This window comes from Amphiura filiformis, chromosome 3 (assembly GCF_039555335.1).
Source record: "Amphiura filiformis chromosome 3, Afil_fr2py, whole genome shotgun sequence".
Taxonomy (NCBI): Eukaryota; Metazoa; Echinodermata; class Ophiuroidea; order Amphilepidida; family Amphiuridae; genus Amphiura; species Amphiura filiformis.
The window spans coordinates 20,209,793-20,237,585 of NC_092630.1; the positions used below are offsets into that span (position 1 = coordinate 20,209,793).

General features: G+C 34.6%; 1 protein-coding gene and 1 non-coding gene across 2 annotated transcripts in view; one reads left to right on the plus strand and one right to left on the minus strand.

Moving 5' to 3' along the window:
- The first annotated feature begins 1,511 nt into the window (after positions 1 to 1,511).
- The window catches only part of LOC140148178 (voltage-dependent L-type calcium channel subunit alpha-1D-like), a 143,823-nt gene continuing 117,541 nt past the window's right edge, over positions 1,512 to 27,793 (plus strand). The window contains 2 exon segments of the mRNA XM_072170038.1: positions 1,512 to 1,670; positions 3,896 to 4,119. Of these exon segments, the coding sequence (XP_072026139.1) occupies positions 1,619 to 1,670; positions 3,896 to 4,119 (276 nt within the window). The 5' untranslated portion in view covers positions 1,512 to 1,618.
- Trnaa-cgc (transfer RNA alanine (anticodon CGC)) lies at positions 22,903 to 22,975 on the minus strand. Its single transcript has one exon. It is a non-coding gene; the product is annotated as a tRNA-Ala (tRNA).

The following is a 27,793-nucleotide window of genomic DNA, read 5'->3' on the forward strand; positions in this document are numbered from 1 at the left end:
CTTCCTATATACGTGCATACCTCAATTTGAGTATTGTCACACGGGCTTAACATGCACAGTTTACCTATGCACGATCCTGGAACCTAGGATTGATTGCAGATATCAGAACCGGGGATGGTCCCCCTTCTCTTTTCGAATAGCTCTGACACTTGTTGTGGCGATATATTATTTTATAGCCCGTGCCTTCTATTTTAATTTATTTATTTATTCAAAACTATGGTGTCATTCACCTCGAGTGAGATCACTCTCTCGTATCATTTCGATTAGACTATCGTTAAACGTCACAATGGTCTTTTGTGAACGAATGTGTTGTGTACGACGCAAACTGAGAATGAATTGTAGTCTGTGGCATTCACTCAGATGGTTAACATCTCTCCATAAACTCTCCGTAAAGGCCAAGATTTGAACACAACTTCTTAGTTTAGAGCGAGTACAATTCTCGCTAATTATTACTGGATAATGGAGTTTGTTCTACTCCTAGTTCTCTTGTTAGTTTTAATATAAAGTTTCATACCGAATGAAGAAGATGTAGTAAGTAATAAATATAACTTAATTAACAGTAAATTGGATTTTGATTGTCTTCATGTTTGTGTGATAATACTCGTGCTTGGCTGATTCTAAAAGCCTAAATAAGTCCCTGGTTGAACCTCTGGTTCTATGAAGAACTTTATTTTAGCGCCCCTACTCAGGCCAAATCTATGATGAAGAGGCGATGAACCGAATACCAATCTTGAGGGACTAGCCGAGACGAGTGAACCAAGACGCATCTACCAAGCCGTGTGATTATTCCCTGGTACCTACCTCGCCGGTTAAAATATTTAGCGAGTCCTATTCCCAAAGTTCTTTATTAGACACTTAACGTGCACAGGGTTTGACTTTTCCTGTACATGGGACCAACGGCTTTATGTGACTTCCGAATCATGGACATCGCACATACACTACCTATATCTGCATGTGCAGAAGAAATTCTACAATTAAATTCTGTGATGTAACTAAACTTAATTGAAGGATTCCCGACCATATAGGAACTTTTTTTCCCGACAATACAAGTCCACACAAGTGTGTTTTTGTCATTGTGTCGTAATAACTTCTAGTTATATGCATACCACTGCAGTTACAAAGTACATTGAGTAAACTTGAAACCGATGGCAAAATGCGTACACACAGGTAATTATGATATTATTTTTTAATACAGTTGTTACACAATCGTAACCGTTGAGAAAAAACACACTTGTGTGGACCGGGTCTTATACTATATACTATTATATTATTTTAGTCATTTATAACATGTTGAAATACTGTGTTCTTTGGTGTCAAGCCTAAACCCTTCCCTACTTCCCTACTACCCTTTGCTTTCCCACCAATCAATGTTGGGTACTACTAGGCACGCATGAGCAACAATGTAGGGTTCAACAGAAGAACGGGGATGCACAGCACTTTTGATGAGGATTGCAGGTCTCTATCCAGCACCAATAATAATTTGTTGTGTTCTCTTTCCTTTGCAGGTCTACAGGTGGTTTTAAATTCCATCTTCAGAGCCTTGGTGCCACTCATACACATTGCCCTCCTAGTAATTTTTGTAATTATTATCTACGCAATCATAGGCCTGGAATTATTTATGAAAGATATGCATCAAACTTGTTATAGAAGAATTGGTGGTAATGAATCAGGTGAGTGTTTATGAATTTCAATTTTAGAAGTCACATGCCTTCATAGAATATATGTGACCAGGGGTCTATTTCACTAAACTTTGAACCCTTCGTAACTCCAGTAACCGTTTGTAAAGTTACGAATACCTAATACTAGACGTAACTTTACGAAGGGTCCCTGTAGAAATCCCTATTACTAACGAAGGGTACCGGTCGTAAGTGAGTTTAATGAAATGGAACTTACGAGTCGTCGTAAGTTACGAACAATTTCGAGACTTACGAAGCTTCGTAAAGTTTAGAGAAATGAACCCCAGCTCCAACAAAACCCGGAACAAGTCGCCAGGCATGTTTTTTAGTTGTAGGCCTTTAAAGATGACAATCCCATAAAGAAAATCAAATTTTGGAATTCTTAATTTCATGGTATTTGACCTTGAGACTAAGTGGACTTTCAAATCCTTGAAAGTACTTATTGAAAAGAGATTTATTTAATCAATAATTGACAGATGAACTATAACTATACTAATCCTTATTCAATCCTGTGTAAAGCAAGGTACTAATTAGCCCATTACTAAGAATACAATTTAGCAAAAATATCAAGGTGTCATTTATAAAATTATCCATATCTTGAAAAATATTTTTGCTATGTATATATTTTTGGTATCATTTTAAAGCTTATTGTTATTTTTATTGAAATCATGAAATGTCAAAAATGTGACTTGTTCCTGGTTTTGTCAGAACGGGTCACATATAAGCATCATAACGGGCTGATTGTGAGAATAATACGAGCATGCAAAATGAGGACAATTTAACATTCATATCTTTTGTGTTTTAAGTTGCTCGAGAAGTCTAGCCAAGAATTTGCTCACCGATAGCTTCACATTCTATAGGCTAGAGACCATTGCATTCCAAATCTAGTCGGCATCTAGCATGACACCATGTAAAGCAATGGAAGTTCAGAAGTAAACACAGCCGATCACAACAGGCGATTGCATCAAAAATGTTGCTAAAATTACACTTCAGCAAAATTTTAGACTGTCCAGATTTGGTAAATCTTGCTCAAAAGATACAGTTGACTCATCGAAATAACTTTCATCCAAATTTCAACATTAACAGAATAAATAACCTCCGGTGCAAAGAATTGCACCACTGTCCGACCGAAAAACCATAGCAAAGTACTCTAGCATCGAATGCGTAACTATCGTGTGCAAATTCGAAGCTAGAGTTCTCAAGTAAGTTTTAAGCAATTTTAAAAGCAACTTGGATGGATTGAGATGATCATGAATTTGACTCTTCTTGAAGTGGTGACTAAAATATGCTATTCCAGTTGAAATCCACACTACCCCTGTGGAAGATTTTGGAAATATCTTCCACAGGGGAATATGTTTTTCAAATGTAATTGGTCATTGTTAATCATTTTGAAACCCATATGCCACTGCATTATGGCTTTACTTATATCTTCCACAACTGGAGTGAGTATTTCAAATGGAAGTTACCCAACTGTCTATTCTATTCGAAACCCATACTCCCTCTGTGGACTTGAGACTTTGGCTAAATCTTGCACATGGGGTAGTGTGGAACTGGAATAGCCCATGTATTCGCTGTCGTAGTGCACGTTAGTAACCATTGGTTACTGCTCCAAGCCTGGGCTCATACACCTGTTCCGAATTTTGATATGCCATAGGCTTTGTGTTGTGATCATTTCGATCAGTGGTTCGTAACAAAGAAAGCGTGATCCAGTTGGCCTAGCAACGGTCATATTGTAACGTGCACTACGACAGCGAATACAGGTGTTATTGTTTGTACATGTGAATATCAACTTATTACTCTTCTTAAAGACAGAGCTCTTACATAATGCTAATAGTGTCAGATAGGAAGTTGAGATTCTCATTTTGTGCAGCAGCCAGTGATGTTACTAAATGACACATGGATATGTAACACTAATCCTGAAGGAAGAGGAAATGATTAGCTATTTGATGTAAATAAATTGAAATTTTGAGAGTTGTCTGTTTCACAGAATCTATGTTGGGGATATTTCTATCACAGAAATGAAGTTTCATTTAGTGTTGTTATTTTCACATTGCCATGTCTGTTCATAAAATTTACAAAAATTAAATCCTACAGCTTTGCAAAGGATTGTAAAAGCAATATTTTAAGTTTATTGATGAACTTTTTATCAAAATATTACGATCAACAAGGTACAAATTGAATTATTTTTAATTTTGGTTGTATATGTTCTTCTATTACAGAATTTGATGAACTAGCCTTAGAAGAGCCCCATCCATGCTCAACATCACCACATTCAGGTTATCAATGTTCAGATTTAGCTGAGAATCCAAATGATGAAGTTTTGTGTCTAGAAAAATGGGAAGGACCCAACCAAGGAATCACTTCATTTGATAATATAGGCTTAGCTATGCTTACTGTGTTTCAATGTGTTACCATGGAGGGCTGGACAGATATACTGTATGATGTAAGTACATACTCTATTTTCTATATAATTATATTAACTATATTATGGCACAAACCTGCTGCACTAACCTTCAGATGCACTTTGTAAGAAGACGTTTAGAACATTATTTTTTTATATCGAGGGTGCAGTGCAATAAAGGCCTATATGCAATAGCTGCCAGGTGTCATATGTGTACAATATAGAATGCAGAATTGTCAAATTATCTATACGGCAGCTATTGCAGATAAGCCTTTCTTCCGCTAAATCTTCAATATGATGTATGTATAATGTATATAATACAATATTGGGCATGCTTTCATCAGCTGTATTTATTATTATGGTTAGGCGTCCTGTGTATGTACTTTTATGTCATGTAGATTCCTATCAAGAATAAGTACTGTAAAGAACCAATAATGGTTTAGCAGATCTTTACTCCCTAAAGAATCCTTTAAAAGTCTTTATTGGTTCTAATTATGATGACCATTCCTGATAAATGAATAATGCTCTAAAAAGTGGGCGTGCGTTTTCACCTACGAACGAGGACACCCACTTGACATTTCACTTATAAACTGCAGACACACACAAAAACGAGGACGTCCTCGTTTTTTTAACGCTTGCAGAGGGCGCTATACAGCTCAAAATTGCATAGGGGGGTAGGTCCCCCAATGCCGGTAATATGTCAAGGTCCTCGGTTAGTCAATTAATTGTCATGTTTTCACACAAAAGTCCACGGTTAGAATGTGAAAATTCAAATGTATAAGGTCCTCGGTTTTACTGTCCTCGTTTGGCGGTGGATACGGGTAGGGGGGGTGTGTGTGTGGGGGGGGGGGTGTAATACAAATGCACACATACTTCAGTATCAGATGAAACTTTCTTGGTTCTTTTAGTACTGTTATTGTAGGATTCTATATAATATAGAAAGAATGATGTAAGTACACACTCTATTTCTATATATTAACTATATTGAAATTCAAATAATTTCTGTGAATGTTTTGTGTATGATCATTTATTCATATCCTAATTATTACTACTATTATTACTACATGCTGTTATAATATGTATCCATTATGTGGTGGTTATACAACAGGTATACACTCTCAAATGATGTACAGCTGAATTTCAATATTACTTTACATGATTTTCTAGTCAAATTCGGCTCAATCCATGTCAAACTTATTTGACACAAATACTGGTCAAATTTTACTAATAAGGCCAAAAAAAAAAAAAGGTTCGTCTCAAAGCTTGCGCGCACGTTTGTAAAATCCCACGATTTGACAAAAAACAAATGCACAAATTTTTTTTTATTTCAAAAAAAAATTTTTTTATAGTTTTTTCCATAAAAAATCTCCGAAAATCATACTTTTTTCTCAAAATACCATGAAAAAAAGTCGGGAATAACAAAAAAAAAAAAAAAAATCACATTTCGCATTTGTTTTTAAATTTCTCGTGAGCTTTGAGAAAAACCTTTTTTTTTTTGGCCTAAGCATGCTAAATTATTTGTTTAATCAGGAATCTAGTCAAATTCAATGAGAAAATTTTAAAAGTGTAAACAGATATGGAAGCTTGACAGCTTTATATTATATAATGTGAACTATGTCAACATAATATCATTGATGTTCAATGTTCTGTTTTGCTTGGTTTTGTTATTGTTGATGTATTATGTAGATGTATTTTATTTGTTGCATACTGGTAGTGCTAAGAGTGTATTCTGTAAAGTTAATTAAGTTAAACCGTAACGTAAGATATCAAGGTTTCACAGAGAGAATATTAGTTGTTAGTTTTTCAAAGCTATACATATGATCAGAATCCAATTTCATAAAGACCTCCACCGCATCATAATTACTTAAGCCAGGATGATACAATTCATGATAAAATTTCTGAGGTTTTGTAAACCTAAGATGCATAATTTCTGTGAAGTTGGATCCTGGTGTATTAGTATGGACCTAGTGTAATTTAAGTTAGTTTCACATATCAATGCTCAATTGGTACTTGGTATAGTTTAAATTAGTGTGATATAATTATTGCAATTAGTGTGAAATAATTATTGCAATTACATTTTTGTGTGTGGAGTTTGTAGCCTGAAAGTTAGGCAGTTTTTACCAGTCCAATGTAAAACTTGTTGCTTGCTTATTTGTTGTACTGAGCAGGTGGTTGAACTCTTCAGTAACAATATAATAAATTATAAGTAAATTCAAATTTAAATTAGTCCATTTAAAAGACATTTTGAGCAGTGCTCACCCCTATTTCACACAAAATAGAGACAAATTTGTTTTCAAATTCTAAACAAATAAAAATATAACAAAACGGTTTGTATGGAGAGTTTTTGAACATAAACCATTTTGATGTTTTTTAATTTTGAAGAAGTTTAACTAAAACTCATGATTTTTAAAATTAAAAATTTGTGATTAGACTTACAAAAATGAATGTATCTCTCTTTCATGAAATTAAGAACAATAATGCAGTGACATTGTAATATTGACTTGACCTATTGTCTATTTGCTATCTACTGAAGATACTTTATTTCTATAATCATAAAACAGACAAGCTCTTATTAAATACATTACTACAATTGAGGATTATGGAGGAATGATCCAAAGGTCAATAATATACCAGCATTGATTACCAGCGTCGAAATTTTGGTTGTCCGTCGCCGGGACAACTAAAAAGTCTCCGGACAACCAAAAATATTGATTCGGTTGTCCGCCGGACAACCATAAATCTGTAGCCAAAACTCACCTTTTGTACGAGTATCTTTTAGCCGATGATAATATTTAAAATGTGAAACTATTTTTGAATAAAATAAACATGAATTTAAATGTGGTTCCACAACCCATGAGCTGCGAAACTCAACCGCAGCCATTATCTGTTTACTTTATCGAGCCCCTCGATACCTGAAAAAAAGTTTATGCATCGGGGAAGTTCAGTCCTTTGCGCTTGATTACAAGTCTGGATTACAAGTTACAACCATAAAAATGTGCACCACTGTTACTGAATAAGCTTAACATAAAATGCATTGCATTATTATCTTGACATTTTCAGAAGAAATCATGACCAATGTAGTAAAAAACACCCATAATTTGTAGCCAGTATTTTATAAATACCCAACCCTGGCCATATGCATCGGTAAATGTAAACAGCTGGTTTGGGCATTTTGACACATGGTCGGTCGAGCGAGGGCTAGCATGGTTCCCGAATCTGTCAAGCTCTTGCAATAGTAAAATCATGTCTAAAGAAAACTGGCTGTCAGCAAAAACCCAGGCAAAAAATCTGACCTCTGACCGCTACTAAGTGATTACTGATGATGATATTATTATAAGTTTCAAGACACACCGTGGCAATTATAATGTGCATAAAAAATATTCAGATCAGATCAGTTTCAAAACACCCATTGGTTTTTCGGGATTTCCGATGAACTCATGAATAATTAATGAGGTATATTTCAATGGAGATTTTTTTTTTTTTTTTAAAATCTTGACTTCTTGAAAACAATCATGAATTCTGATGGCTTTTAAGCATAAAATACGGCACAAATATGGATTTATTGATGATAAATAATTGATGAACATACAACCTGTATTTTCTTGGATATATTTGATATTTTATTAGCAACAAGGTGAGTTTGGGGAAAGTGTGTGACTGTGTGAATTTGGCGGCTTTGTATGTTTTTAAACTTGCAACTTTAAGCTTAAAAAGTTCATTAAAATTTCGACAACCAAAAATATTTTCGACAAACTGTGGGTTTGTTGAGGTTGTCCGGCGGACAACCTCAAAAAATTGCTTAATTCGAACACTGTTGATTACCCCCTTTTATAAGACAAAAGAAAGGAGGGAATAAAACAAAACAAACCAAAAACATGACAAACTATCACTCAAGACACAAAACTTGCTCCAAGAATTAATTGTAAGATGAGATCAGATAGCAATGAAATACATATGTGGAAGCCATTTATCTGTGCTATCTACTGAAGATAGCAATACATTTGCTATGCTGTCTACTGAACATAGCAATAAATATGTTTTTCTGTGCTATCTACTGAAGATAGCAATACATTTGCTATGCTGTCTACTGAAGATAGCAATAAATATATGTTTTTCTGTGCTATCTACTGAAGATAGCAATACATTTGCTATGCTGTCTACTGAAGATAGCAATAAATATGTTTTTCTGTGCTATCTACTGAAGATAGCAATACATTTGCTATGCTGTCTACTGAAGATGGCAATAAATATATGTTTTTCTGTGCTATCTACTGAAGATAGCAATACATTTGCTATGCTGTCTACTGAAGATAGCAATAAATATATGTTTTTCTGTGCTATCTACTGAAGATAGCAATACATTTGCTATGCTGTCTACTGAAGATAGCAATAAATATGTTTTTCTGTGCTATCTACTGAAGATAGCAATACATTTGATATGCTGTCTACTGAAGATAGCAATAAATATGTTTTTCTGTGCTATCTACTGAAGATAGCAATACATTTGATATGCTGTCTACTGAAGATAGCAATAAATATATGTTTTGTTGTGCTATCTACTGAAGATAGCAATACATTTGCCATGCTGTCTACTGAAGATAGTAATAAATATGTTTTTCTGTGCTATCTACTGAAGATAGCAATACATTTGCTATGCTGTCTACTGAAGATAGCAATAAATATATGTTTTTCTGTGCTATCTACTGAAGATAGCAATACATTTGCTATGCTGTCTACTGAAGATAGCAATAAATATATGTTTTTCTGTGCTATCTACTGAAGATAGCAATACATTTGATATGCTGTCTACTGAAGATAGCAATAAATATATGTTTTTCTGTGCTATCTACTGAAGATAGCAATACATTTGATATGCTGTCTACTGAAGATAGCAATAAATATATGTTTTGTTGTGCTATCTACTGAAGATAGCAATACATTTGCATATCAAAACGTTAGGGTACCCTAAGCATCATTACTCATTTTCTTATTTCATTCCATTAACAACCGCGCGTACCGTCCACTGACATCAACAAAAATCAAACATTTTCTCAAAACATTTGTATTACTAAAATCACAACTTTGAAATTATTAGTCATATATCACAGTCGATATACCAAAACAAACATGAGAATGTCCTGCAATTTATGATTGCATCGAAAATAATGTAGATGATATTGTTTACTCGCCAATAATTTTTATTCACCTCCACCTTTGTATTAAAAATGTTTCGTTTTCTGCCTGAAATCCACGTTTTTCAATTTTTCTATGATTTTCTACGTATTTTGACCATTGATCTCAAAGCGTTATAATGACATGGAACCATTGTATACCTGGTCGAGGTATCCAATTGAAGCTTGGGATGTTTCCAAGCTTATCATCTAAGAAAGAATCTGATTTGTCAAGTATCTCACTCGCCGGATCGCTGTACAGCGAAATATCTGGGTACGAGCAAAAACCCCAAATCACCTCTGCTTGAACTAGGTATACTGGTCTTTGCCGCATTCTGTACACAGTCAATGCAGTGAGCCGGTTCGTATGTTGAGGTTTCACAAAGGTTAAAGATGGTAATCTGAGACTGCATTGAACTACACACAGAGATTGCGTTTGACCTTGTGATCCCTATAAGCAGTGTTGGAAAGAAGTTATAAGTCGCAGTTTGTAATGGGTCTCTCACAGCTAAAACGTTTTGATATGATATGCTGTCTACTGAAGATAGCAATAAATATATGTTTTTCTGTGCTATCTACTGAAGATAGCAATACATTTGATATGCTGTCTACTGAAGAAAGTAATAAATATGTTTTGTTGTGCTATCTACTGAAGATAGCAATACATTTGCTATGCTGTCTACTGAAGATAGTAATAAATATATGTTTTTCTGTGCTATCTACTGAAGATAGCAATACATTTGCTATGCTGTCTACTGAAGATAGCAATAAATATATGTTTTTCTGTGCTATCTACTGAAGATAGCAATACATTTGCTATGCTGTCTACTGAATATAGCAATAAATATATGTTTTTCTGTGCTATCTACTGAAGATAGCAATACATTTGATATGCTGTCTACTGAAGATAGCAATAAATGTTTTTCTGTGCTATCTACTGAAGATAGCAATACATTTGATATGCTGTCTACTGAAGATAGCAATAAATATATGTTTTGTTGTGCTATCTACTGAAGATAGCAATACATTTGATATGCTGTCTACTGAAGATAGCAATAAATATATGTTTTTCTGTGCTATCTACTGAAGATAGCAATACATTTGCTATGCTGTCTAATGAAGATAGCAATAAATACTGTAAAACACTTTAATTTCAGGCAACTTAATTTCGCGAATTGCCAATAAGCCACATTTTTGCGGCAATTTAATTTCGTGAATCAAAAAAAAAAATACAAGCTTAAAATACACTGTATTCCATGACAAAGTTTCTGAATTCATCACCTCAATTTGCACGGTATTTTCTCTTGTTTTGGGGTAGAATTTTCATCTTACCTTTCCCAACAGAATGTTGCAATTAATTTACAAACGATACTAGTATGTCTGTTTTATTCTCGGAACTTAAATGCAAACTATGAAGAAAATTATTTTTATTCGCGAACTTTGACTTCCATGCTTTCAGTATGGAGGCTGCCATTTTGGATAAATCCCACCATGCCCCTACATCCTGGAAAAAGTAGTTTGTTTTAAAACTTTATTTTTTCATCCTACAACACTAAATAATAATATTTTTATCATTTATGACATAACATTACGATATTATAGCTAAAAATAGTAATATTCAAGACTTATCGGTTGATTTAGGGTTGTCAAATTCGGCACTAGTTACAAGTGTATTTTCACAGATGTAATTTCGCGGCAATTTAATTTCGCGAATCGAAGGTGCTCGCGAAATTTGCGAAATTAAATTGCTCGTGAAATTAACTTGTTTTACAGTATATGTTTTTCTGTGCTATCTACTGAAGATAGCAATACATTTGATATGCTGTCTACTGAAGATAGCAATAAATATGTTTTCTGTGCTATCTACTGAAGATAGCAATACATTTGATATGCTGTCTACTGAAGATAGCAATAAATATATGTTTTGCTGTGCTATCTACTGAAAATAGCAATAAATATAATTTTGCTGTGCTATCTACTGAAGATAGTAATGAATATCTTTCAAAATCAAGCTATGCATTTCATGTGATGTGTGTAGATTACTGTATTATTTGTTTGAGCCAGGACTTCCCTGCAGAAATATGGTCACAGCCTTGTAGGACCAGACTCACTCGGGCAAATACCAATGCTAGGCTTTTAAAGTCAGTATAAACATGCTGACCATTATTGAAAGAAGAGAAAGATAAATAATGATGATAATTATGCTAAATAAAATAAGATCACTCCCTACAAATAGCAGGGAATTATTTTCATGTGCATTATTTTCATCTCAGAACTATGAATGAAAAAGCCTGCCAAAATATTTTTGACCTATAGATCAATGAAATCACAAATAAAATCATTGTAAATATGATTTAACTTGATACTGCTAAAATCAGGGGAGTCAGATGCGATATCACCATTTTGGGCAATGGATTAACACATAATCATGAAATATTCACAAACAATTCTAAATGTGTTAAAGGTTGCTAAAACTGGTGGGGTTCGACAAAATACCCCACTGTAAGTGTGTTGATTTTCAATTTGTAACTGTTAACTGTCTATTTTGAACGGGCTCTTAGTCTTGTAGTCTGGTCAGCCTCGTACGTCACTTGTCCTATACCGCCTGGCTAAAATATCCCGCCATACAGTTTGTGTTCAGTGCTACATCAAGAACTTCATTTAAAAAAATTCCTTTAAAGGCCTATGCATCCCTGTTGTCAGCAACAAACAGCATTCCAAGAAATTTGAATGTTTTTTATCATGGATTATTTTGGGTTCATTGTAATAAATTTGAAGGGACGAAAAACAGTATAAAAATAGCACAAAATGTGAGCAATTTGAATCCTTATGGGGATTCAGAGTGATATTGACTTGATTTGCTTTTTTTTCATGCCAACATTTATAAAGTTTTGACGTCAATATATAGCTTGTATTTCACACATCTGCTGCTTGCTGGATTCAGCTTGTGTTTGTGACCTTGCAACAAGTGCCAGTGCGAGTCAATAAGATTGTTGTTGCTAGTATCATGCATTACATAGAATGTCCTTGAATAAGTGAAAATTATTTCTTTTGTTCAAAAATCAAAGTTCTACAAGCTTATACACAGTTGACATTGTTTAGTATCATGTCCAACTTTCATACAACTTTTGTACATTTTAACAACAATAAGAACAAAGAAGAATAGTATAAGAAAACATGCAAATTCATTTTAGACCTTTTTGATCTGACTTTTTTCCCTTTTATTTCTTTTGATTCATTGACATCAGCCAATTGAATTTGCAAGTACAAAATGTGACCAGATTTTGACCAAGAGGATCAGTCACGGTCGGTCAAGTTTGCATTGGCAACATCAGTGCTGGAACTAAATTGCTCTTTTCTTTGTTTGATCAGCCTAAAATTAAAAGGGATGTACCTGACAGTGAAATTTGGGGGTGTTTAATGAGCTGAAAGTTTGTGTTATACAATTTGAAACTGCAGCATACTTTCATTCCCAAGAAAATCTAAAATATATGACAATACCACATTAGCCTTTTCAAGATGGGACACAATAGGATGGCACTGCACGAAATGGGTAAAGTCTTTTGCCGGGTTTTACCCATATTGAAGACTGCCCTCATATTGTGTACGCCATATTTTGATAAGGCTAATTTTGGCCTTTAGATCCATGTATTATTTTCATGCAGTTTATTGATTGTATGCTAATGTTGTTACGTAATCAAGTGTGTGGTATCATTCATAAATGTGTGGTGTAAAAGACGAAGGTACATTCTTTATGTTATCATAAAGAAATGCCATGAAAATGGAGTGGCTTTCATCACCCTTCATATATTTACAACCACTGTCATACAATTTGAGTGAGATTCCTGAGGTATGTAGTGATTCCTGTCATTACATCTATAGATGAGTGTCACCAAGGTCAGTTTCTCATCTCTCCCTGATTTCATTATTGGGTATGCAGGAAGTGTCTCTTGAGTTCCTGTACAAACAACCTCATATTTTGACAGCTTCTATTTTTCACATAATAAAAACAATGGTGACCTGATTTTTGTCACAAATTACGTTTGACAAAAAACTCCCCAACACATTACAACATTTGCAAGATGTTGTCAGACTATGGAGAGATTGCACATAGAAAGGAATGTGTGTGCGTTGCAATATTTGCATGGATAAAAATGTTGATTTATGAGTATTGGTCATTTACACTTGAAATTTGAATTTGACCCTTCTCTAACCACTTGATCTGCAGGCATCAACAACCTTGAATGTCCTGCCTATTCAATGCTATGGGATGCCCATGGCATATGAGAACACACCAATTACTTAGCTATATAGTAGGAGAGTTAGTCCAGCATGGTCAGCCAGCCTGTTAACTCTCTTCACGCGGGTGTCGACTGCAGACGACAAGTTTCATATTTTTTTTTATAATTCAAAAATTTCAAAAATGTAAATTTTCATGACCATATTTGGAATCAGCATGAAAAATGCATTAAAATGAGTACAAACAAGCCTAGTATTGATTCAGTAGTTCTTAAGATAGCTCTTGATATTTTGAGAAAATATTTCAAAACTTGAAATTTTTCCATTGAAGCGCATGGATAGCACGTAGAGCATTAAAAGCCACAAGAGACCCTGCAACTTGGTGATGAGAGTGGGGCGTATTGAAGATATAACCCGTAGGGCGTTGACAGGACTTCCAAATTTGATTGCATTGGGTGCAAATTAATTTAGAGTTATATAATGACCTAGCTTCTCTGATATGTGTAAACTGACATGTTGTGTACTGATAGCAGAAGAATGCACACACATACTCCACCCAATTGAAGTTAACATTTAAAAAAAAAGACAGTTGCAGTTGCTCTCAATCATGCTCTGTGCTGTGTATGTTGGATGATTACTGCCAAACTAGTACTGATTTAGTATGCAAAATGGTGATAAACATGGAAGTACACTCCCAAAAAAATACGGAAATCAAGTATCTAGAACAAAACAATATTTCTTGTCTCATAAAGATAAATGACAAGAAAACAATAACAACAAACAAACCACAAGTCTAAACTTTGATTATTTCAATACATATCCCTATATTTATGATGAAAAGCAGTATTTAAGCAATTCTTTCTTTGCTTTTATTAATTTGATCAAAGAAAAACAACACATATCTGGTTTAAAATGTTTTTCTCAGCACAGTTGATGAATTACTTTACAGAAAATTAAAGAATGATTTGATTTCATGTTTTTGAAAAGAACATTTAATGAAAAACTTAACACTGCATAGCATCCTTACAGGGCATACGTGACATTTTGTGGATTTGGCAGTGTCTGTAATTTTTTCGCCTGTTTGGCAATCTCAAATTAATGTGTGATTCAGGAAAGTGCAGCAACTCAAACGTGGAAGAAATTGAATTCAACTTGAGTAAACCTTTCTTGGGCATTGGACATTTTGCCGTTGGCAACTGAACCTTTAAATATATTCAAAATAAAAACAAAAGTTTAGAAAGGGGAAGAAAGTGCATGCAGTAACTCAAATATTAATTCAAACTTACTTTGGGTTTAGTAAACCTTTAGATTTGAGGCAGTAGTGCCTTTGCTTTCTGAAAGAATGGAATGAAAACAACACAATGTGAATTATTCCAGTTTTTTCCTTTAGTAATTCAAGTTTGAATGAGTATATATATTTGAAGAGTTACAAAATATCTCCATGTTATATTGATGAATTTATGAATTTTCTCACAACAAAAATGTTCACTTACGTGAGCTTTCGGCTTGCGGTCGCTAAGCCTTTTTCAAACTGATGTTATTGATCTCAATGTTGAGTGGAGAATATGTTTCACTCAATATGGTTAATCATGGGACCACTTTCAATAAACTATGATAACACATGTTAGTAGTCACGTATGGTCTGTTCATTGTTATATCCACATATATTTTGTCCAGCTAGACACCTTTAGAAATCCGATCAATTCTGGGGGTTATATTTCATTGCATACAGCTTGTCGTCTGCAAATGAAGACTTTGTGTTGGGTTTTCTTTTTCAGAGCCAATTTACTGTCACTTATGAAAGAGCCTTTATGTCTATTACTCTTATTAAAATAAACACATTTTTGCCTGAATACCACTGTCCATAAAGACTGATGGATGTCAGGAACGGACGATGGCCAAGTTTGTCTACTGCTCCGCTACTTGCTTCAAAGGTCATTCTAGCCAAAATAGACATATGCCTTTGGTCAAGTTTCTGACATGTTTCAAGACATGTCAGGATGTCGAGTGATTTTACTTTTGGGGGAATTTTCATCTCTTCATATCCTGTCATGTTGTTAATTATTGGCTTTAAACACTTCATACATATGCTGTCAGGGATTTTCTTTTTGTTTGTAAACCATCCAGGGATATGTAAGAAGCTAGGGGGTCCAGTTGGATGCATGTAAGGAGCAACAACACTACAGAGAGCTATGAGAAAATATTCCTTGCCAAGTTTTAACATTACACAAACAGTGGCGGCGCCATGGGGTCAGAACTCTTGCTCCCCAGAAAAAACCAAAAATTACGAAAATTTCCACTTTTTACGGTAATTTTGCGCAAACTTTGTTGATTTTGCCCCCCCTGAAATTCACTTTGCCCCCCTAATGCCCCCCCCGAAAAATTTTTCCTGGTGCCGCCACTGTACACAAATATTATACACAAGTGCGCCAGAAATTCTGTTTTTTTTGTACATGGGGAATTATAGCCTAGCTTCCCTTTTGATGTTCACTGATGTATATGGAGAGTGTGACAATCAATTCTCTAGACAGATGTCACAAAGTGCTTCTAATTGCCATGGACATCAAAGGAGCATTTGACAAGGTATGGCATAAAGGACTTTGCTCCAAGCTGAAAGGCAAAGGAGTTTCTGGCAAGCTTCAACCTGGATTGAGAGGTACCTTTCCAACAATGAACAATTCTCGCTATTTCGCAATAAGGGCGCCGCAAGCGTTTTGCGATGTAATCGTGATGTATCATGGGAAAAGGTCGACATCCAAGTCCGCAATACTGAATATTACCATGCTATTACATAGGAACACGTGACAATATTTTTTAGTTTGTCAAAATAAAGGTGTTACACGCGAATCGATACTCAATAATACTTAATAATGTGATTTGAAATGTGCACAATTAATTTTTTCTCTATCGATTTGCGTGTAATACCGTATATTGACAAACTAAAAATATTGTCACATGTTCCTATGTAATAGCATGGTAATATTCGTCTTGCGCGGACTTGGATGTCGACCTTTTCCCATGATACATCACGATTATTACATCGCAAATCCGCTGGCGGCGCCTCTTTATTGCTAATAGCGAGAATTGCCACTGTATCTAGACATGATGAGACGTCTCTTATTTATCTTCATTTGTTCTGTTCTGGGCTCACCATATTAATTCTAGACATGATGAGACGTCCTTATTTATCTTCATTTGTTCTGTTCTGGGCTCACCATATTAATTCTAGACATGATGAGACGTCCTTATTTATCTTCATTTGTTCTGTTCTGGGCTCACCATATTAATTGTAGACATGATGAGACGTCCTTATTTATATTCATCTGTTCTGTTCTGGGCTCACCATATTAATTCTAGACATGATGAGACGTCCTTATTTATCTTCATCTGTTCTGTTCTGGGCTCACCATATTAATTCTAGACATGATGAGACGTCCTTATTTATATTCATCTGTTCTGTTCTGGGCTTACCATATTAATTCTAGACATGATGAGACGTCCTTATTTATCTTCATCTGTTCTGTTCTGGGCTCACCATATTAATTCTAGACATGATGAGACGCCCTTATTTATCTTCATCTGTTCTGTTCTGGGCTCACCATATTAATTCTAGACATGATGAGACGTCCTTATTTATCTTCATCTGTTCTGTTCTGGGCTCACCATATTAATTCTAGACATGATGAGACGTCCTTATTTATCTTCATCTGTTCTGTTCTGGGCTCACCATATTAATTCTAGACATGATGAGATGTCTCTTATTTATCTTCATCTGTTCTGTTCTGGGCTCACCATATTAATTCTAGACATGATGAGACGTCCTTATTTATCTTCATCTGTTCTGTTCTGGGCTCACCATATTAATTCTAGACATGATGAGACGTCCTTATTTATCTTCATCTGTTCTGTTCTGGGCTCACCATATTAATTCCCATCTATCGTATACTAATTTGCTACTCGACCAGAATAGCTAAATTCTATATGTAGTACCTCTGTGGACATGAAATACAATTAAGAGATTTGGTAAGAATGATATGATTAAAGTGAACACATCCTTGTTGGGGGCAATCTATTATTACATTCAAGTCAGCATTATTTCTCTCTTGAATTGAGGCAAAATTGGCTTATTAGCATTCATTGAAGCATGTCATCCCCGAACTAACTGAGATACAAATTAATTGTAGGATTACCCATTGGATTTTGTCAGTGTAGCAAGGTTCTGTCTACACCCTGGGTTGTTAGATTACTCTCCATAGGTTTCATTTGTAGGATGTTAATGCTCTGCATGCTAGCCATGAAGTTTTGAAATATTTTCTCAAAATATCAAGAGCTATCTTAAGAACTACTGAATCAATACTAGGCTTGTTTGTACACATTTTAATGCATTTTTCATGCTGATTCCAAATATGGTCATGAAAATTTACATTTCTGAAATTTTTGAATTTTTAAATTTTTTAAAAACTTATCGTCTGCAGTCCACACCTGCGTGAAGAGAGTTAATATGTTTAGATATGTGTACATCTCTTTTGGAGTAATTGTATTGATAGTCAACGAGGTCTCATTGATAAGTGTGATTAACAGATCTCAAATTCAACAATATATCACACATTTTTGTGTGCATAATTGAAACATAATTGCAAAATTGGATTAGAATGAATGCAAATGATATTCATATTGGCTCAGTGGTCCTTGAGATAGAACTAGAATGTTGTGAAGAATCGGCAAATTCTGGGTGAATTTGTAGAACGGAATAAGCTGCATGCAAATTGTTAAGTCAGATAAGAACTTAATCTGCCAAGTACAGGTCAATGTCTTACTACACTAGGTGTGTTTAGATGGTAGCCTACTTTTGAATGTACTTACTTTTGATCCAGTAACCCTACTTGCAAGTGTGTGTCCACACCGGACTTACTTGTAAGCCAACTCACAAGTAAGCATGTGGCCTTCACTGGTAAATTGTGCACTATCAAGGCCATGCTTATTTGCAAGTTACTGGCAAGTCTTGTTCACATTGGAATAACTTTTGAAAGTAGCTTGTTACATGTAAATAAAATCGTCAAAAATAACTTGCAAGTAGCTACTTGTAAGTGCGGCATTTGGACAGGCACTACTGTTAAGTTTACATATGAAAGTTGTTACTTTTGATAGTAAAGTTGACTTTACTTGCAACCGTCTGAACCAACCGTATGTTATTAAATTATGCAACACTTTTTGATGCTTACAAGCAGAGAAAAGTAATATCTTCCTTTATAATTTACCAGTGAAGGTCACACGCTTACTTGTGAGTTGGGTTACAAGTAAGTCCCATGTGGACACACACTTCTTACAAGTAGCGTAATTTAATTGTTGGGTCGAAAGTAAGTACTTTCAAAAGTAGGCTGCCGTTTAAACACACCTACTGCATGTTTTAGGTTGTGTGAAACATGAACACTTGTTCTCAGAATCACAGCATGATACATACCGTATTTCGTCAAATAGTCGCCCCCCCCCAAATAAATGTCCCCCACCACTTTTTTTCAACCAAGATGTTTAAAAAATGCCGATATTTCCATGCTATCTTGTGTAGTAAGCTTACCAAGTTGCGCACATGGTCCATAATAGCGTCAATAATTGGCGAAAAATCTGGATCAGAAACCCGGAAGTGAGCCAGAAGTCAGTGTTTCTAGTTCATAGTTCGTCATTTTAGCGTGTGTTTTTAGTTTACCTAATGATTTTAACGGGAATTATCGTTCTAAAATTGACCTTGAATAAACGCCCCCCCTTGGGAAAATATAACGCCCCCGGGGGCGTTTATTTGACGAAATACGGTATGTGTGTAGAGGTGCCACCATGGGAACACTCTCTCACTTATGGAGATGCAGTTTAGCATCACTACATGTACCACTTTGACATGTAGATTGCACGTGCTACAATCAATGAAACAGAAAACAGACAGCATTTGAATTGGTAAGATATTTGATATGTAAGCCCCGGCAAAAAACGCAATCTCGGTTTTCTCGCCGCAATTCTCGCTATTGAGTATAATTATCTCGCTTTTACAAGCAATAAAACAAGGTGTTTTATGCCACAAAATCTTCCGAAAATCATTGAGTTCCATGCCGTGTTGACAATTCATGTCATCAAGTAAGCTTAAATGCACTCGCCAGTGTGTAGTTTCAGTGCTTAATTGGTCTCTAAAATGTCATGTCAAGGTAATTGAATACTAAATTATAGTAGTTTATTGTTAAATTTATTAAACTGAGAAAGGATTTATAATGTAAACAACATATGAGGTGGAAATAATTGAATTTCTGTTTACGTTTTTCGTCCTTCGATCGTGAGTCGGGCGCCATGTTTACATACATTGGACTGCTTAGACTCCCAGAGGGCAGTATTTTGTTTTATTTAATTTTTAATTTTTCAATTTTTTGTTTTTTTAAAGCAAATTTGGGGTAAATCTCGCTTTTTATTTTTTCATATCTTGTTTTTTGCCTTTAAAAATTGCGTTTTTTGCCGGGGCCTATTGATATGTGTCATTGGATTGGAAAGTCATTTCTTAAACACTTGAGAAAGTTCCTGCAATCTTATTGGTTCTTAGCCATGTGATATGACATGGTAAAACAACAAAATAATGATGTCACCCATGTTATATGAGACGATAGACGCACAACAGTGGCTAAAACAATACCTTTATTCTCTAATTAAAAATATGAGTACTGACCGATTTGAAATGGTAAATAGTCAAGGGAATTGTGCGTTTATTTAATCATATGTGACCATCCACCACAACTGAGCCCGGATGTCTTCAGTGCCACTATTGAGATATGCTCCATTGAACTTAACAATAAACAATTTGAAACAAAGGATTTATTGACTGTTTTATTGATTTTTCACTACTTAAATGTCAAGTACTATAGACATGATATACATCATTTTAAGGCTAATTTCAAGCATGCAGAATATTTTGGTTGAATATCTCAAAAATGATGATTGGCGACTTCAGGGCTCAGATGTGCTAGATGGTCACATATAACATAATTGTACTAGTCATGAGAAATTGGATGAATTCACCTGAATGACTCGCTATTATGAAATATGTTAGTATTTTGGAGTACTGAATTAGATGAAGTTTGCATTCTATTTTTATTCAATAACACCATCATTAACATCATCAAGAATAACCACATAACAACAGCAGCAGTAAGAACAATAAGAGCAGCAACAAATTTACCTTTCAAAAAGAGCTGAACCATCAGCCAGGGTTGGCTATTTTTTTGATTTTTTAAAAAAAATCAAAAAATCAATTTATTTGATTTAAATCGATTTTTTAATATTTTTTTTTATCCCAAGAACTGCTATACCCCATGATAAAGTCTAAAGAGACCAGTGGAATGCTAGACATATGCACAATCCTATCAGGTATTTACAAAAAATCAAAACATGTTTTCAGATGTGAAAATTTCAAAGAAAAAAATTGGTAAAATCATGGGAAAACACCTGTTGAATTCTAGACCTTGAAAATGATTTTTTAGCAATAGATAAAATGACATCATAGAGGTATTTAATTGTATCCAAAAGGTGTAGAAACATTACAAATGAAGTAAAACAGGCAATTCAAGATAGAAATTAACTTAAATTTATCAAAAACGGTAAAAACTGAAAAAGTTGATTTAAATCAGTGATTAAAAAAAAAAATCATTTGATTTAAATCGTGATTTAAATTGTGATATAAATCAATTGATTTAAATCGCGCCAACCCTGCCATCAGCATATGCACATGAAGATCTTTCCACCAATAGTCAAGGTCAACTGTATTTATTCAGACAATACTTTGTGACAGAATCATAATTTATAGCAAGAATTCTGATATCTGTTTACATACATAACATCTATGAAATAATGATACAAAAAAATACAGTCAAATGTGCAGAGGAAAGAGAGGAAGAAATAACAACAGTTGACATTCAAAAAGTTGATATCAAATTTCAAGTAGTATCATTGATAGTACTAGTGGGAATCATTTTATGCAGAAAGGCTCTGTTGTTATTACTAATTACCACACATTTTCAAGAAAACTCTCCTGCATATATAACTTGAACTACCCTTCCATTTGCAGATGCAAGTGGTAATTTACATTTCTTACTGTCTTTCCTTAGCAAAATGGCATTTTTCCTTAGCCAATAGCCAAATGGCATTTGGCTAAGGTCTGTTTCTGTCAGGTTCTGATTCTTCTACCAATCGTATAATAAGCAATCGTCATATGCGTTTGTCAATTTTGACGGAATTTGGTTAATAGGACCATGGGGGGGAGGGGGTGCCACAAATGTCACATGAAAATGTCTGGCGCAAATGTCATGTCAAGGTCAAAAAGGTTAAAATGCTACTCCTTCACCATATTACATAGCAACTTGACATCACTTGCACACATGCACTATCATTGCTTTTTAAAACAAAAAAGGGCCCAAACTCGATATGTAAAATTTTAAATGTAACACTGACACTTTATAGGTCTAAGACTTGAGCTTCGCAAGTAAAGCATGCATGGTGTTGAATTGAAGTCGGCTCGGAGTCCGTCTTAATAGGCCTACTGACTTTGGTGACAAAATGTGACAGGCCCTACATATCGGTGGGCCCGTCGTAATTTTCACATGCTTTTAGGCAGAGGACCCGCCTTCAAGGAAAATAATCACAGACCTATATAGACTGACCCAACTGCGATTTAGGCATGGGCCTACTATACGTGCAATTTAACCTTTTCCCTTCTCCTTTTCTCCCTTTTCTCTTCTTTTTTCTCCTTTTTCCTCTTTTTCTTCTCTTCTCTCCTTTCCTCTTTTTTTTTTTTTTTTGGAGGAGGTGAATCTGCGCCTGTTTCAATGTTGGAGGGTCTGATGACAACATGGCTTTGTCCAGCACTTGATGGGTGTGGGGGTGGAGGTGCAGAGATTCATGTGCCAACATTTTTTCCATGATTGTAGATTCAGGAGATCTTGCTTTTTGCATGGTCCTGCATTAAATCACAGCACCATGACTGTCTATTCATATGACATTCACTCATCTCGTTGGAGGGGAACAATTATGATTTGAGCATAAATTGTCTCTGAGGGATGTATATAGTGATTCTCAGAAGTGGGTTGACATTTAGGGATTGTTTTCATCTATTGTGAAGATAGTAGCTAAGGTAAAGTTAACAAGTTAATGTGATATCAGATTGCATGTCACTTGGGAACGCTTAGCTAAGGAGTTATATAAACTAAAATCTCCAGACCAATTTGTATTTCATGCTGGCATTATTTCGGAGCCCGATTCCTATGTCCCGCTGATGGAAAATCTCATTTCATTATGAATTTCTGGTCATTTGGGAGAGTTCAAATTTGAACTAATCATATCCCACGGGGTCACTTGATAGTGCTATGCATCCGCATTAATGAGTAATTCCTGCCTGTATGGGGACTTGAACCCCAGACCTCTCGCTTGCGGGGCGAGTGCTCTAACCACTGAACTACACATACTGTCCCTGATAAACAGGACCCAAGTCAGCTACTTATGGATATGAGCAGTCAGGGTAAACAGTACAAACAACACATTACATACCAGTGTACGAGATCAATTAATGATGCTTACCCGCCTACCTAATATTATCATACAAACAAGGGAAGAGGCATACACTGGAACATCACTAACTAACACACAAGATCAAATGCTTAATCGTTATTCTTAAGGTAAGGTAAGCAAAAATGATGAATTGTCATATTAACAGCTTGCACAGGAATGTGTGGAATGTGAGTTGGGTACATAGGTTATGAACTTGACATTCACAGGGGTACTAGTAAAAGGTACATAGATTATGTCATGTAAAGGACATTTATATTTGTTAACATTAAGGGTAGGTACTGTTGGTCGAAGCAGCCAAAATATATCGATTTTCATTAGGCCAAAAAAAAAATATTGTTGTGTTGCCCTCAAGTGGAAAAATGGGAAATTTGGGTCGGACGGTCGGATTTTTTAAATATTTTTTTAATTTTTTTAAACCTTCAGTTTTAAAATTCCCCTCAAATATTAAATAATGCTTCTTCAATTAGGGGACATTTGTCAATTTTGACTTCTGGATTCCTGTTAGACATCAATTAAAGACTAGTCTTTCAATAAAATATTAATTTTAAGTGAAAAACATTGAGTTTTTGAACAAATCTGTAAAAATCATCATTCAAAAAAAAAAAAAAAAAAAAATTGCGACCCTGATTTTTCAGGATTTAGGGTCGGACGGTTGAGGGCAACACAAGAACTTTTTTTTTTTTGCCTTATGTAAATCAATATATTATTGAAAAATAACACTGATGTTTTGCAAAAGTTCATTCTACAAATCATATACTTTCAAACCTTGTTTGATTTATCGTTGTTAATGAGTTATGTATGTTTATGTAAGTGCTGCATGTGTTTCAGCTTCCTACAACATAACTCAAGAACCACAGGACCTACAAAAGTATATCTGTGATATTTGAGTTCTTCTGCACACTCGCTATGAAATGAGCAATGTGATTTTTGCCAAAGCTGACTACCATTCGCAAGATGCTGTGAACTACCAAATCGCAACACTTTAAAATAGTGTCAAACCTTAAGTTAGCTTAGATTATATTCAAAAATCTTTGGGACACCCAGTATTATTAGCCTAAAGTCACAATATTTGTTTATGGTAGAAACAGTTCTCTCAACAAAATATGACACGATCTGGTCCATGGGGGCCAAAGGCGGCAAATTTGAAATTGAGATAAAGGCAAAAACATGGAGTCAAAAAACAATAAAATACATAAGAAAATTTGCATCTCAAAACTTCATAACTTTAGAACCAAGTATACTAGACCTTTGGTGTTTTCAGTATATGATAGCCTAATGTTTGTATAAGGTAATAATCATAGTAACTCAATTTTCAAAAATGCCTCCTTTGGCCCCCATGAAGCAGATCGTGTCACAAATAGTGACTTACTTTTAATATAAAATATTCCCAGAGCAAAAAAATTGTGACAAATTTTGGGAATCCTATGTCTTCTTTAGGGGGTGCCTGGAATAGCCCATTTTGCCCTATTTAAAGCAGAAGTCCATCAAGTCAGTACGCTGGAGTTAATTATCTAAAAAAATATGCTATGTTAATTATTTTGATTTTACAACTGCCAGTCAATCATTGAGCATTGATATTGTGTTAACAATTTATTGTGTATTATACTAAGTATAGGTAACTATGTGCACATAAAGTATCTGTACACTTAAAACAAAAAGCAATATCGTAAAGATGCTAAATAAAGTGATCAATAGATGGAGAATTTTGTTCTGTGTATTTTGACACCTCATTTGGCATGATGCGACTTTATCCCCTCATTATACCAAAAGTTGAATGGAATATTTCTTCCTTCAGGCGATACCCACCGGCTTATCTAGTGGGCTCATTACAGATCAACAAACACTCACTGTTTTAGCATGTTTTGGAGAAAAAGTGTATGCAAATCTTTGTCACTTTTGTAATGCTCTCTTTTTTCATATAAATTGCATAAGGAAAATAAAGCTGAATCGTGCTGGATGCAGAATCAAAATATGCAGAACAAAATTCTCCATCTATTGACTACTTTATTATGTTAATTTAAGTGTAGTGTCCTTTAGTTTTTAAGTGTACCAATACTTTGTGTACGCAGTATATAAGAAATCAATTATGCCAGTTTGGAGGGAACCAAGTTACAAAATAATGACCAGTAAAGAAGTGTGTTGTGATTGGATAAATTACAATGAGTGATTTGATTCAAAAGCAAAATATTTTCCTAATTGAACAAATTAACATTTAATTATTTTTACCCAATATAAGGGCTACAGATAAATTGAACCAATGTTTGCTGAGATATGGTAATGTTCATGTTGCTGACAAGTACAAAAGAAGTTTTACATATTTGCCCTTGGTTTAGGACATTTCAGAACTCAGTTTTCTAGATCACATTACATGTTTAAGTATTAAGTACTGGTAAGGACTTAAACAATATTGTAAGATTTTCCCTATCTGATATCAAAAATGCATCACTTTAAGCCCTTGCTTTTTACAGGGTATTTATAGTTCATCAAAGTACATATATCAAGTAAAAATCTGAATTCTTTTACAAATCTTACAATATTGCTTTAAGAAAATGAAACTTATAAGGCCAACAAATTAAAAAGTTTCTTTTCTGTAGGTGGCCTGAAAAAGTAGGTTTTAGATATGAAACAAACTGTATGAGAACAAATATTTTGACAGATATTGTCATAATATTTTGCTTAAAAACACAATTTTTCCTGGATTTCTCAAATAAAAATATGAAAGGGCGTTAAAATTGCTCCCAAAAATGAAATACACAGCTTTTGGAAAACACACATGTTTTTTTTTCTGCCTAAGCAAAATTTTTGCTAAAGGCTATATAAATATTTAGTAGAAATGTTGAGTTGTCTCTTTATTTGTGCATACCATTTATTCCTGGTTCTTTATGCTTGATTGCATGTTGTACCATTAAATTTCTCTCTTACAACTGCTTGTCTTTATTTATATATAAAAATATGGTGACGTTTTTCAAATCTAAACAAATTAAATCAAGTGATATTATGATATAAATCAGGGACTTTGCACGACAAGTATGCTGTTGTCTTAGCAACCATTAAGGGGCTTGTTCCTGTGCATTGACCTAAAGAACAAGCAAGCGAGTAAAGATGTTAGCCAAAGAATTGATGGCAAAAAGATATGGATGATGATTATATTGTGGTATCAAGAAAAGAGATAACCACGCATTGATGTGTGTTTTGTATTGTCGGATGATGAGGAGGATAATTTTAGATGAAATAATTTGTTTGAAAGAAATTGCATTTGTCAAGCTGACCCTACTAAAAGATTGATTGATAAGCCCTAGCATGTAATCAGATGTCAAACAGTCATTTGGTTTTAAAAGATAAAAAATTATGAAGTAGCTTGAAGTAGATGCGAAAATTAGTGACAATTGTGGACTTATATTACCTCTGTGGAAGTCTTAAGCTAAATCTTCCACAGTAGTAGTATGGATGTTAAATGGAATAGCCCATTGTTATGAAGGAGGAAGCTGTCAAATGAGACCAAATTTACCACCCTAAGACCAGGTAAAATACCTTGTTCTACAAATTAATTCACTGCCCCTTTTATGCATGGCTTTATTTCCGGCATGAGAATTTTCAGGCTTTGGCCTGAATTCAGGCAGTTTTGTTGTCCAAATTAACACATTTTTATTTAATTTTTTTTTTCAGCCTGTTTTAAGGCCGAATCAAGTTCACACGCTTTTTCGGGCAGTTTCCAAAAAGCCATTTTTGTGCATATTTGCATGCTTTTAATTAATTAATTTATTTAGAAATCCTGGACAAACCCAATAGTGAAAACACTAAATTAAAGGGATGCCCATTACATCAAAAACAAAACACACAAAAACAAAAGGTGCCAAGGCAAAATAAGGACAAAGACAGGTGGAATGGTGAAAGGAGACCAAACGAAATGGATAAAAAGAAAGAAAACCTGACTACACAAGGTAGTTGGGCTTCAATTGGGCTTGTTTGCAATTTTCATAATACCCTAGGTGGATATAATATATAATATTCAAAGATTGCTGGATATTGCATACAGGTATTTTATTGTACTTATATTTATAGTGATTTATTTATGTAAATTAAGTATTTTAAGTAGTTCAAGCATTTAAGCAATTGGAGAAAAAAACATCTCCCCTGAAATCTAGGTCGGTATAGGTGAGTGATGAAGGCAATACAACATTATTTTCTTGTAGGTCTAATGCCTTGAAATTGTTGACCCAAGATCAGCAGTGGTACCCGGAGAGGGGGCACCCAATCATGGGCTTTGCCCTCCCATCAATTTTTAGGGTGAAAAATGCACAATTTTTGGCAATTTTTCTGAGTTTTTTCTGCTCACAAACAATTCACATTTTCCCTCCCAATTGATGGCATAAGCACTGCCATAGATTAATGTTAATATTGCCTGTACCACAAATCAACCACATTGGGCTATTCCAGCTGAAATCATCCACACTGTGGAAGATTTTTGAAATATCTTCCACAGGGGGAGTATGTTTTTCAAATGTAATTGGTCAGAGTTAATCATTTTGAAACTCATACGCCCACTGTATATTGGCTTTACCTATATATCTTCCACAACTGGAGTGAGTATTTTAAATGGAAGTTTCCAATTGCCCATTCTATTCAAAACTTATACCTCTGTGGAAGTCTTAAGCTAAATCTTCCACAGGGGTAGTGTGGATTTTAAATGGAATAGCCCATTGTTATGAAGGAAG